At 38.3% G+C, this 13,210-nt stretch overlaps 3 protein-coding genes across 3 annotated transcripts in view; 2 read left to right on the top strand and 1 right to left on the bottom strand.

Moving 5' to 3' along the window:
* LOC117922337 (midasin) overlaps positions 1-1,755 on the top strand; it is a 63,512-nt gene extending 61,757 nt beyond the window's left edge. Inside the window, exons 73-77 of the mRNA XM_034840450.1 lie at positions 125-406; positions 566-745; positions 853-951; positions 1,051-1,176; positions 1,315-1,755. Coding sequence (XP_034696341.1) covers positions 125-406; positions 566-745; positions 853-951; positions 1,051-1,176; positions 1,315-1,347 — 720 coding nt within the window. The 3' untranslated portion in view covers positions 1,348-1,755. The remainder of the gene's footprint in view (positions 1-124; positions 407-565; positions 746-852; positions 952-1,050; positions 1,177-1,314) is intronic.
* A 1,060-nt stretch (positions 1,756-2,815) lies between these two features.
* On the top strand, positions 2,816-5,615 carry LOC117922564 (solute carrier family 25 member 44-like). The gene is made up of 2 exons (XM_034840710.1): positions 2,816-4,483; positions 5,337-5,615. Exon 1 carries the CDS (start codon positions 3,375-3,377, stop codon positions 4,437-4,439), a length of 1,065 nt encoding a protein of 354 aa, XP_034696601.1. The 5' UTR covers positions 2,816-3,374; the 3' UTR covers positions 4,440-4,483; positions 5,337-5,615.
* A 1,669-nt stretch (positions 5,616-7,284) lies between these two features.
* Positions 7,285-12,995, bottom strand: LOC117922178 (PHD finger protein ALFIN-LIKE 4-like). Its single transcript, XM_034840217.1, has 5 exons — positions 12,677-12,995; positions 12,544-12,576; positions 10,461-10,689; positions 8,492-8,630; positions 7,285-7,817 (listed from the first exon to the last, which is right to left on the bottom strand). The coding sequence occupies exons 1-5, from the start codon at positions 12,771-12,773 to the stop codon at positions 7,530-7,532; spliced, it is 786 nt and encodes a 261-aa protein (XP_034696108.1). The 5' UTR covers positions 12,774-12,995; the 3' UTR covers positions 7,285-7,529.
* Between the last annotated feature and the right edge of the window lie 215 nt (positions 12,996-13,210).

Here is a 13,210-nt window from a genome sequence, read left to right as displayed (position 1 = left end):
GCAATATAATATACATATTTTAGTATAAAAACTCTGTTGATTTTTCTGTGCCTAGATTTATTCTACTTCTGAGAGGTTTTTTTTTTTTTTCTTTTTTTTTTTTGCATAATTGGGGAAATATCAGGTAATTCCATACATAGCGAGTCATTACAGGAAAGATAAAATCTGGCTGAGGCGGACTCGACCCAACAAGCGTGATTACCAAGTTGTCATTGCTGTGGACGATTCTCGGAGTATGTCAGAGAGCTGTTGTGGGGATGTTGCTATCGAAGCTTTAGTGACAGTATGTCGGGCCATGTCCCAACTGGAAGTGGGGAACTTGGCTGTGGCCAGCTATGGAAAGGAGGGAAACGTAAGATTACTACATGATTTTGATCAATCTTTTACTGGAGAGGCTGGGATCAAGGTTAGGACACTGAAAACTATCATGATTATCTTCTCATGCATGAATACAGAAAAAAGAGTATCGGATTTTTTTTTTCAATCATCTGTTTTTCATACTCTCTTCATTCCATGTTTAGAGATGTGTTCATTGATTTTGTTGTGATTAATTTGGCTGGAACAGATGATCTCCAATTTGACATTTAAGCAAGAGAATACCATCAAGGATGAACCAGTGGTTGATCTGTTGAAGTATTTGAACAACATGCTAGACACTGCTGTTGCAAATGCTCGACTCCCATCTGGACAGAACCCACTTCAGCAGCTTGTCTTGATCATAGCAGATGGTCGGTTCATCGAAAAGGTACCCTCATGCCTCACCTTTAACATCAATTTTGACCAAAACACAAATCTGCTCACCTGGTGTCATCATCCCAGAACTTATTCTACATCTTTTCTGATCAATGACAGGAGAACTTGAAGCGCTGCGTTAGGGATGTCCTGAGTCGAAAGCGTATGGTCGCATTTCTGCTTCTAGATAGCCCACAAGAGTCCATCATGGACCTCCAGGTATTTCCTTGTTCAATTCCAATCTCATCTCATGCTATTTTCGAGCTCTGCCATACACATCTTTAACCGTGTGGCCCCTCTGCCATTTTTTGTCTCCAGGAAGTATCATTTCAAGGTGGGAACATGAAAATTTCCAAGTATCTAGATTCATTCCCCTTCCCCTACTACATCATACTGAAGAACATTGAAGCACTTCCCAGGACACTGGCTGATTTATTGAGACAGGTATTGTTATCTCTCTCTCTCTCTCTCTCTCTCTCTCTCTCTCTCTCTTTGCAATTAAACCTCAACCCATAACTGCATACTAGAGCTGTTCAAAGAACTAATATTTATCATCTTGGTTGCTCTCTCGAGCTGCTGCAGTGGTTTGAGCTTATGCAGCATTCAAGGGACTGAATCGACTCGATCAAGAGCTTTGCCTAATGCTTCTTATCAAACCCAGTAAACTGCATGGATTATGAAAAAACCCGGATTCGTTTCATTTGCGTACATACGTGCTTTTACTCGTAAACTCCACCGAAGCGGGGCATCTCATTGGCTCCAGTTGCTTTACAATTTTGTTTACAATAAGAGAGAATTTTGCTAGTTGAAGGTACTTGAGGTGAGAAAAGTCACATCCACTGATGGAAACTGTACATTATGTGAATGAGGTTACAGAAGATAGAGCCGAAGTTTTGACACACAACTTGACATTGTAGAGGTACGAGTCTTCTCTTTTCTGGGATTTCAAGAGCTGTAAATATATTTGTGGAACAATCGCAATTATCATTAATATAGAGCATTGGCAAAGCTTTTTTGGTGTTTTTTTATCACAAATTCATAATTAGAAAATCCACCTTATTAGAAAATTCACCACATAAAATATAGAGAGAAATCAATGAAACTAAACTTAGAAATTTGCTAACATTTTTCTTAGCAACCAAACATAATTAGAAACTCTAATCATGGTTTAATTATTAATTTTTTAACTCATATAATTAATAATTATAAACTGATAAAATATGGTATTTTGATAAATTTGGAAATATATATATATATATATATTAAATTACTATCTTTATTTTAAAATCATATATAAATATAGTAATTAATTTTTTAGATATTTTTAATGAATAAAAATAAATAGATTTATACTTTACATTATATGGACATTAATGAGCCCTCAATTTGGGTTCGAGTTGTTCAATATAGACCTATTTTTACTTTCATACGACACCCTTCTCGTAAAGGATAAGTTGGAGTTTGTATCAATTAAGTCATGTTTGGTTGATTAGATATAACATAAAATAGGATAATAGAAGATATAAGATATTTTATCCTGTATTTGATTAGATATAACATAGAATAGGATAATAGAAGACATAAGATATTTCATCCCGTATGAGATATGATAAGTTATTTTATTAGTTATTCCAAATTATCGAACAGTTCCAGTAGAAAGGCTTGTTTAATAAAAGGATCATTGGAAACCAAAGACCTTATTGGGCTAAGCCAAGGTCGACCAAGCCCAACCCAACCCAAGAGGGCCCAAGTTCAGTCCACATATCAATATTCTTATATGATAAATGATGATGAAACATGTCAAAAAGTTACTAAATACCAAAAAAAACAAATTATAAAAAAATTTGGAATTATTACAAATTAGATAGGGTAAAAATGAAAAACACTGCACAGATTTTGTAACGTGGCAAATTGTGATTGGCTCAGGGGGATAGGTGGCGGCCAAGCGAGCTCCACACCAAATGTAATCTCCGGATAGGGATGACACGTCATCAACCTGTCGAGCAGTAGGCTCGAACATCCCGCCCTGACAAAAACCCTAACCAAATCTCCCCTAACCGGTGACCGCCACGTGTCAGTCGCCCCACGCCTCTCTCTTCATATTTCCCCTTAAAATAAGCCTCGGCATTTCCGGTTACCCACGCCCGTCTCCCCCTCCCCAATCTCCATCTCCCAGTGTACATATTCTCTTTCTTTTTTATGTCTCTAGAATTTTCTCTGTCTAACTATAGCTGTATCTATATATAGATATATATAGATATATAAATAGATAATTTTGTTTCAATTGTGTAGTTTACGAACAAGCCCTAGGTTTATCCGGCGAGATCCGATCTTTCCGGCGAGGTTTTCCGGTCGTCGCTCGGAGATCACAGGGTCTGCGACGACGATGATCGAGTCCGGTTCGGAATGTCCGGTGAGAATCGAGAAATGTTAGATCCGTTCGCTGTGTTCCACGTCCGATCCAAAATCTGGCTTCGCAAAAGGAAAAAAAGCCCTGAGAGTCGTTGATTTGAGTTTGTATTATAGTTGTTGTCTAGTATTTTCTTGGTGGTTGTACAGTTGGGGAATAGGGTTAGAGTTTGGGGGTTTGTACAGGTGTAGGTGTTCTGGGGAATTGGAGTGAGTCGTTGAAGGTGGCGAAGATGAGTTTGAGTGCGGCCGAAGAGGATTCGGCACAAGAGATTCATTTACCGGCTGATATTGACTGGGAAATGCTTGATAAGTCGAAGTTCTTTTTCCTCGGCGCCGCGCTTTTTTCAGGTGTATCGGCGACGCTTTATCCGGTGGTGGTGTTGAAGACGAGGCAGCAGATAGCTCAATCTCAAGTTTCTTCTATCAGAACTGCGTTTTCGATTGTTAGGCACGAGGGGTTTCGAGCTCTGTATAGAGGATTTGGGACTTCTCTAATGGGTACAATCCCAGCTCGAGCACTGTACATGACTGCGCTTGAGGTTACGAAGAGTAATGTTGGAACAGCGACGGTTAGATTAGGTTTTCCGGAACCGACTGCGGCGGCCATCGCCAATGCAGCGGCGGGTTTGAGCGCTGCAATGGCAGCACAGCTTGTTTGGACCCCAATTGATGTGGTGAGCCAGAGACTTATGGTGCAAGGTGGTGGTGGTTGTGGTTGTGGACCTGGGGAAAAATTGAAAATTCCGAATGCATCTTCGTGTAAATACCTTGGTGGGATCGATGCATTTAGGAAGATTCTGAACACAGATGGGCCAAGGGGTTTGTATAGAGGATTTGGGATATCGATATTAACCTATGCTCCATCGAATGCGGTTTGGTGGGCATCTTACTCTGTTGCACAAAGGCTCATATGGAGTGGAATTGGTGTTTATTTGTGCAAGAAAGATGACGAGACTGGTGAAAATGGTGTAAGCACCTTTAGGCCCGATTCGAAAACGGTAATGGCGGTTCAGGGGGTGAGTGCAGCCATGGCAGGTGGTGTATCGGCATTAATCACAATGCCCCTCGACACAATTAAGACGCGATTACAAGTTTTGGACGGGGAAGAGAATGGGCGGCGCGGACCGACCATTGGGCAGACAGTTAGGAATTTGGTTAGAGAAGGTGGATGGATGGCTTGTTACAGAGGTTTGGGGCCTCGGTGGGCTTCAATGTCCATGTCTGCAACAACAATGATCACTACATATGAGTTTCTGAAACGGCTCTCTGCCAAGAATCAAGAGGCCTTAACGTGAAGAACAGAGGAGAAACAATGACACCCAAAGAAAAAAAGAACGGGGTTTTTCTTTAATCCCTTTTAACTTCAATCCTTTAATTTTCTATTAACTTGTTCTTGTTCATCTCCTTTTACATTTTCTTTGTTTGCCTGCCTACCTTAATCAATGTAAACTGTTGCAGGTTTTCTTTATATATAAATACCTCTTTTTTTTCCCACTGCACATCGTCTATGTTATCTTCATATGAAATTGTGTTATGTGTTATACATGACATATGGTTTGTTTGAAGCTAAAATAGAAGGGTGTATAATGGGTCCTGCGTGTTTGGGTTGTCTTCAGTTGCTTCCATCTGCAAGCAATAGAGTTTTCAAGATTCCTTGTATTTAGAATTGAATACCATCTTAGCTTTGAAGTAAATGGGTCATTGGAATCTTGTCTTGGATAGACTTTAGATTATGCACTACGTTTTGTTGGACTAATCTTTCCCGTTCATCATGCTGCCTTTCATCATGGTGGGGTCACATCAACTTTTTTTATTTCCTGATAAATTGATTAATACCCACATGGCGGTGGGTGGAGGAAAGTTTAGGTAATTCTGTTTTGGGTGTATTTTATTTATTTTGTACAACTTTAGACAAGTGGTGGGGCTACCCACCACTTGGATGGATTTGGATCTTGGGGGCATGATTCAAGACTTATATTCACAAGTGGCCCTACTATATCCACCTTTATTTGTCTTAGAATTTACGCTATAGCTACCATCAGATAAACAATTAATGACTGATAGCCACCTTGTCTTATATGCTCCCATCACATTATCATACCCATGAATTATTGTCACTTATCCATTTTGTTTTATATATGGCGATCTAACCAATCTTCATACTCCTAAGATGTGGTTTTATTCATATTCAGGCGCGTTTGATCATTTACCCCATTCGGATATCAGTTGGATTAAGACCAGTCGGTTTGATTTTGCTGCCTATGACTATTAGGTTGTGATCAAATAATGGGACACTTCAGTTTGTCGGATTGTACTTGTGTATGGAACCTTGAATTGACATATTTAGGGCTAAGGGAAAAGCATTATCTCTCAAAATCTTAATTCCAACATCTATCAATCAAATGATTTGGTTTCATTGTTTACACTCTATTCTCATATGTTTGTATACCCGAACTTTGATTTTATTTATTTGTACTATAATTCAAAGGTTTAAATGTTATTATACATATTCAACGGTTCGGATCTTTTGTTTGGTAGTTACGATTATCTTAGCATTTTGTGGAAAATGCTCCTTTTCTTATTTGATCTGCCAATCTAGTTCTGCAGAAGAAGCTATTTAAAGGGCGCAAATCTAGTCAAAAACTGGCTAATTTATGTATGGTTTGGATATTTATACATAGTGGGGGGTATAGGGCAGTGGAGCAGGTAGCTTTTTGCAAGTGGAAAATTTTAAGAAACAGTAGATATCATGTGGGTTATATCCCGTCTGCCTGGATTTAAAGCATGGTTGCAATAGCGGGAGGCAGTTCAAAAAACTATACTATAAACCCCCACTTGCTGCCCATGTGCGCTACTCAAATTTATGGGTCTTGCCAATGTTTATATATAAATTCATGAATCTATTGTTTGTGGGTTTTGGTAGAAAAGCATTGCTCAGAATGGATAAGGTTATTGGGTGACATGGACAGTACTGATCCGTATGTTCTGAGCTGAAAAAGAATCAGGGGTCCATTCCATCATAACTTCTGAGTTGTTTTCCTTGGAGTCTGCCACTCTGGTCTGTCTCTTTGACTTGTACCTTTTACCAATATCCTTTGATTTGTATCCTGTCAATCTGTGATGTCCCTTTCTCACTTAGACCGCTATTGATACTAGGCTGCACTTTGGTATGATAAGAGGGAATAAAGCTGAATCATAATACCATCAAGGGAATCAAAACCTTAATAAAATTTAATTTAATTTAATTTCCATACCAATAAATTTTTTATTTTAAAAAGTTTGGGTTTCCCATTCTGATGATGATGAGTCATTTCTGATTATACAAAAAAACCTTCTATCATTTAAGGCAAGCTGCCATACACTCATGAGTTGTAGGGAAATGGAAATGGAAATTTTGTCATCATCTATAAGAAAAAAGAGACCCCTGTCATTGGGTTTGTTTGGAATTCTTCAGAAATTGAATCAACTATTAATGCTGTTTACACGTAGAAACATGACCCATCATCTAAATAACTACGAAATAAAAATCCCATGTCACATAAAAACATAGCTCCAATGCATGGCTATTGCATTTTTTTCATGTGCTTTTATAAGCAAGCTAAAGGGATATATTAACAACACCTATAAAAAAAAATTATGCACCAAAATACATAGTTCGTATACATGAGCACCAAAAGCAAGATCAAACCAAAGAAAACGAAAAGCTAAAAACAATAACCCCTCGCCCATCCAACCACCAACCACCTATCGACTGGGTCTCCTATAGACATTATTATCGCTTCATTTAAGCCCACCTCACCCACTCCAACAAATTGGAAAAAAAGAGAAAAAAAAAAAAGGCCAGTGCATAGCTGTTTGCATGAAAAAAAATAAAAAAAATGAGTAATAGAAACCCTAGATCACAGACAATCAGAAACTATCAAAATCAAGGACTCAAATTCCTATTTTTCCTGCAAAGTAGTCCCAACTGAACAGCCAAAGCTTGCTAATAGAGGATTCAAGCGCCAGGCAAAAAAACACAGGATTACCATCGGTTGAAACACCAAGGAGTCGTCAGCTCCCACTGAGTAGGAAATAGATCATAACATCAACCAACCATATGGGAAAGCATGTGCTCGTGTAGGGAAAGGAGTGGGGGGGTTAGTCGGAAAACAAGGGAGAATAAGATGTTTCAAATTAAACAGGAGCATATTTTCACCAAACTACAAATAAATAGTATTATATCAACTGAGATCCCCGAAACTAAAGTAGCAATTCAATTCACAAGTCTCGCTAAATACAGCACCAAGGAAGGAAAGAAGGAACCTGACTGGCAAGGCAGTTAAAGATGATCCACTGAGAAGAGTACAACGGTGGAAACACCATATAATCATTAGTTTTATATATCAGGGGCGAGATCTCTTGTTGCTGCATGATGGGCACTTGTACTGCTTGATATGCTCAGCCCTAGCTGGGGTGATCTTCACACATTTGCCATGGAACCACTTCTCACAGATGTCACAGCAAATCCAGAACTCATCTGATGCGTAGTTCTCGCCACATGCTCCACACAATGTCTCGCCGTGCTCGTCTTCCTCTTCCTCTTCCAAGCCCTCATCTTCATCCTTCTGTGGTGTCTTAGAATACTTTCCCTGAGAATCAGATCCCCGCTGCTGCGGCTGTTGCTGCTGTGGCTGTCCAATGAAACAATGGACCAAATGATACAGAGTGAAACAGGGTAGAGGAAGCATGTACAAAAGATATACCACAGGCATGCTATGCATCTGATGCTTTTGGAAATGAGGCCTATGCATTCAGGACAAATACCATGCTCATGCTAATTGAGTAAGCATTTGGTTCTAGATGGTAAGACACCAGTGATTTGGCATGACTAGTGAACAAGCAAAAACATCAATTTATGGGGCCAATGACAGGCATGCTGATATTTGGGAAATTGAGAGGATAAGTTGCTTCAGCTCCTTAAATAAATCAAACTATGTAAGCATATTGGCTTAAGGATAAATGCATATGGCCTAGACTAGAATAGAACAGACACTGAACCACCTACAAAATTAGAATACTGGTTGCTCAGAAAATTTCTTTTGCAGCCAGGGGGTTTAACATGTGGTCTTTTACCAAAAGCCTAAGATATATGTGTTATATTAAAACACAGTACTCTGTCACTTACAAATTTATTTTACCTACTACACCAAGTTTAAATTGATGGATTCATTTTGGAAGAAAATAGCTACAGTGGCCTCCTCTAAGTAGGTCACTCCAAACCATAACCAATACCCAAACATCTATTCCACTTTTTTTTTGTCTAAAATGAAAGATGAAAGATGATAGATAAAAGGATCCATCTTACCACCACTTTAGAGTTTGACTTGGATTTGTTGCTGCTGTGATTGGACACTGATGATTTCTCCTTTACTTGCTTCTTTGCAGTACCAGTCACAACTTCAAATATGGTTGGGAGATCATTTATCATATTAAAGAGCCGCTTCCTGCACCACAGAAGATAAGATATTGGAATACAGCATCTCATTAAAAAGCTACTCATGTGATAGGCGGGAAGAAATGACAGATCCAAGTAAAACTTGCTTCATCTTTCAGATAAGTTGTGAGGCTACAGCTGGTTTCTCCAGTATCAACATACTTGCAACTGCATCGGCAGACAATAAATCAAGATATTTGAGCTACTCTAATTGAGTGCTAGATTAAGATTTGAAACCAGGTCCAGTGCACTCACATAAAAGCATCAGAACATTATGTAATGAGGCATAACAAGCGGGATGAACAGCACATGCAGTTTTCTAACCTCAGTGCATGAGACTTATGCATCATCAACAAAGCACAGGAAACTCAGAGGAAAACCAAATATTCCTTGAATGAACTAACTAGATCTTCCCATGTCAATGTGTCAATGCATGCCCACTAAAAATACAGGGACTAGGAAATAAGGGTAGGACAGTCACCCCAAAATCATACCAAACTAAAGAGCAAACAACTAATAAAATACTGTTGAGGCACGCTTGATTGAGAAAAAATGATTCCCTGCAGACAGAGACTCCTTCCTCCTCAAGTAGTGAAGAACTACAGAGCACGGTGAAATGAAAAGGTGCCGCCCTAATTAAGATCTGAGAACTTAGAGTAGCACCATCTTGTGCCCAGAATTTTTCATAAGTAAATATACGCCCTATTAGTATCCTGAACAAGGATACTGGAGGTTAGGTTTGCTCCCCAATGGTCACCAGTTCGAGTCCCCTCAAAGCCACTGGAGGTTTACCCAGTCGTTAACTTCAAGACCCTGTGAGATTAGTTGAGATGCGCGTAAGCTAGCCCGGATATCCACGGTTATCGAAAAAAAAAAAGTATCCTGAACATTTCCAGAAATTCTCTGAGAAGTCCTCATAAATAGCTATCAATTCAAGAAGAAAGAGAATCCAGTTTTTCCAAAGGTTTTCCCCCAGATTATCAAAAAGGTATGGAAACAGGTTCTATGGAAGCAGGTTTTTTCCACAAAGTTTAGCTTCCCAAATATCCCAGGCCTAGCCAATTGACCATTGAGCAAACTGGATAGTACTAAATCTAAACTACCAAAAGATATGTGAGACGATAAGCAAGAACATACAGCTCAAAGACCCATTTAGCGGAAGGTTGGCAGTATGATTTCATGGGAAGAAAGGAAGATATCAGAAGTTCTAGGCCTAGCTAACATAACCAACTCCACCCCCTCCTCACCCAACCCAAAAAAAGGAGGGAAATGCACAAAAAATGGATCAATAAATAAAATCCGTCTTGAGCTATGACAGAGTGTAAAGAAAAAGCATACAGCAAAAAGTAGAAAAGAAAATGACACCATAAAGGATGGCTGAGCTAGACACCAAAATGGATAAGAGATCTAAAAATGGAAAGAAAAAATGATACCTGACAAGCAAGGAAAGGAATTTAGTTCAAGGCCTAGCTAATATAAAAACAAAGGAAAATAGAAAAACAGAGTAACAAGCAAAAACTGTCTCCACTCTCAAATAAAAAATCCACCACCAAAAAATTTGTCCCAATTCAGCTTGGAATGAGGCAAGCAGAAAGAACCTCCCCACCCCACATCACAAAGAAAAACCAGGAAATTCATGATAGGTGAGTTGCTAGAAAATCATTAAAACAAAATCAACATAAAATACATAAAATAAATTTGGAGAGTAAGTCTCACTCATGAGATTAGCAAAAGGGAAACTTTGTTCCCATGCTATCCCTTCTTCATTAAAACCTTAAAAACCTAAACTCTTGCAGCAATTATATCTAAGGAAAGAAAAAGAAAAGGAGAAATGAAAAACCTGTCAGCTTTATCAAATCCAAATCTGGCACCAAAATAGAAGGCAACAGCAAGCAACCATGCATCACTATGGACAGCAACTAAAGATAACCAGTCTTTTTCTTGCATTCCATCTCTTGCAAAGTTGATCCCTAGTGCAGGCTCTGGGAGTTCTGGAGGCACCTCTTCTGCAGGTAAATTGACTTCCCATAGTTCATTTGGAAATCCATAAAGGCACAGATTCTCCTTCTCTGTAAGGTGCAAAATACATGTAGCCAAGTTAAAATCATAGAAGGCAGGCCTTCTAGTAATAAGAGCTGGAATATCTCATATCCGAAACAAGATTCTGTATCCACAGAACAAATTTCCCTCAACTTTCTCTCCAAACTTTCACCAAACCACACTCCCCCACACGCACACTCCCTTCAAATGCACCGAGCCAAGTAAGGATATGGAAGAATAATAATAGTAAGTACCTAATGTCTACTATAGTACTATAATATTTAGGAAATCCATTTTCTGCTGTAACCCTAAATTCCATAATTAAATAATGGTAAAATAGTAATACGAAGGGGTAATGTTAGTAGACAACCTCTGACCAACAATTTGACATCAATAAGAATCTTAAAATGGATCAATGTAAACGGGAATTTAAAGCAAAGAATCCCAAAGCCTGTCTAGTAATATGAAGGAGTTGCAAACGGAACTATTAGCAGGGAACTTCCAATCCAACAATCTGACATCGGTAAGAATCTTTAAATGGATGATGGCAGATGGAATTTAAAGCAAATAATACCAAAGGTTGTGTGCTGTCAGATGCACTTAAAGTTACATGCAAGTGGCATTTCCTCCTCAACATGGCTCAGCTGGAAGCAAATAACTACAGAAACAGCTCAGGTTACATAAACAGTTTTGAAAATGACAACAGCAACTCATTCTTCTGATAAGTCTCGAGTTATTATGGAAGAAACTGAAGAGAATGCTGACATTAAAAATTCCCAATCAATATATAAAGGAGGGATTTAGCACACTCAAGCTACCAACAACAGATACTATATAACAATCTTAACTGTATTACACACTATATAACAAGGCCCCATGTTGTCCCAAGGAGCAGGCTTCTTTATTACCCCCATCGCACAGGTAAAATCCAAAACACAAAACCACAAGCAGTTTGGCTGAATGCCAATAAATGTTAGATTCATAGGGGGCCAAATTCAAGCACCCATAACACCTTCACTTGATCTTCATTGAATAACAAGAAATTGGATTCTTTATCTCCTTGCATACGATATATTTAAACCAATATCTAGAACATAAAATGCATATCCAACACAGAACAGAATCCCACTTCCCTGCTGGGGATGCTGACTCCAGTCTTTCAAAAGAATATAAATATAAATAAATAAAAGTCTAATAACTCAATTTCCTTCAACAGTACTTAACTAAATACTTTGTTAGTGCTCATGCACCCAAAACACTGTGGCAAATGGAAATGCAATAGAACATTGTGCTAGAATTGAACCCCTAAACACAATGCCCAATTTGAGTACAAGTGTGCTCCTATTGTTTTCAAAAACTTGTGTCCATTTCCCAAAAACATTTTCAAAAGATGAAAAATGGCAAGAATTATCCACGAATTTAAAAAATAAATAAATAAATAAATAAGTTGATATGGAAACATGGAAAAACAAGTATTCAAACCTTTCCTGTTATAGAAATTTGTTTAACACACGGTTCTCTCAAACAGACTGCAGCACTTCTCTTTTTTTTTTTTTTTTTTTTTCTTTTTTTTTTTGCAAAATATACCCAAAAAGAAAGCACTAAATTGAAAGTTAACAAACGCATGCTCAAAGAATCCGAAAGAAAGAAAAAAAATTCAAAAGTATCGCAGCATTACTCCATAATCTCCTCCGGGTAACCCTAATCTGTTAACGGGACCAGAAAAAGTAAGCAAATTAACCCATTTTTCTAATTTTTCAAACACATGCAAACATAAAAAAGCGTGAAAAATTTTATTAATACAACAATCACTTACAGAACTTTTATAGAAAAAAAGAAAAAAAAGAAAAAAAAGAAAAAAAAAGTGTGATAAGAACCCTTACCGGGATCACACTGCTGATAAAATTCGTCCACATCTGCAAGACCAAAACAAAAACACTCAAAACAAAACCATTCCAAAAACAAATTCAAATTCAAATTCAAACTCAAATTAAAAAATAAAAAACAAAAGAAAACCTGTAGTTAGGGCTTTGATCATGCCGGCTCTGCGGCCTTTGAAATCTCTGAAAACCTCTTCAACAGTGCGGGGATTGTAGTTTGCGCCTCCGTCCATGACTGAGTAGCGTGTGGAGTGAGTCAAAACGACTGTGTTTCGGAGAGTAAATGGAGGAGAATACAGATGTGGCAATTTCGGGTTTTCCGGGGGTGTTTATGGGGATTTCAAAGCTCAAGAAGAACAAAAGCAGGGTGAGAAGTGGAGAAGAAGACGGATTTGAATCTGTTGCGGGTTAACTATATTTGAGAGAGCGGTGTCGAGTCCGAAATCCAAATGGAGCAGAGCGGAAATGCTAATGTGAGCGGGAGGTATACGATAGTAAGGCCGCGTTTGTTCCTTGCAAAGAACATACTTTTTTCTTTTTGAAAAATAATTTTTTAATTCTAATTCTCCGAGCAATCGTACCCAAAAAAACAGTTTAAAAGCATTTTGTGATTGTTTCAAAGATAGTGTCCAAACACGACCTTATGTTTTAAGTTTTTGTGATCTTTCAA

The sequence above is a fragment of the Vitis riparia genome, chromosome 9, assembly GCF_004353265.1.
Source record: "Vitis riparia cultivar Riparia Gloire de Montpellier isolate 1030 chromosome 9, EGFV_Vit.rip_1.0, whole genome shotgun sequence".
In the NCBI taxonomy this organism is placed as follows: domain Eukaryota; kingdom Viridiplantae; phylum Streptophyta; class Magnoliopsida; order Vitales; family Vitaceae; genus Vitis; species Vitis riparia.
This window is presented reverse-complemented; position numbering and strand designations above follow the sequence as displayed.

Coding starts and splice junctions, on each gene's coding strand:
- LOC117922178 (XM_034840217.1), bottom strand. CDS start 12,773: ATGGACGGAGGCGCAAACTACAATCCCCGCACTGTTGAAGAGGTTTTC. Junction 8,631..10,460: donor GGATTTGATAAAGCTGACAG/GTTTTTCATTTC, acceptor TCTGTGGTGCAG/GAAGCGGCTCTTTAATATGA. Junction 7,818..8,491: donor AGTCAAACTCTAAAGTGGTG/GTAAGATGGATC, acceptor TTCATTGGACAG/CCACAGCAGCAACAGCCGCA.
- LOC117922564 (XM_034840710.1), top strand. CDS start 3,375: ATGAGTTTGAGTGCGGCCGAAGAGGATTCGGCACAAGAGATTCATTTA.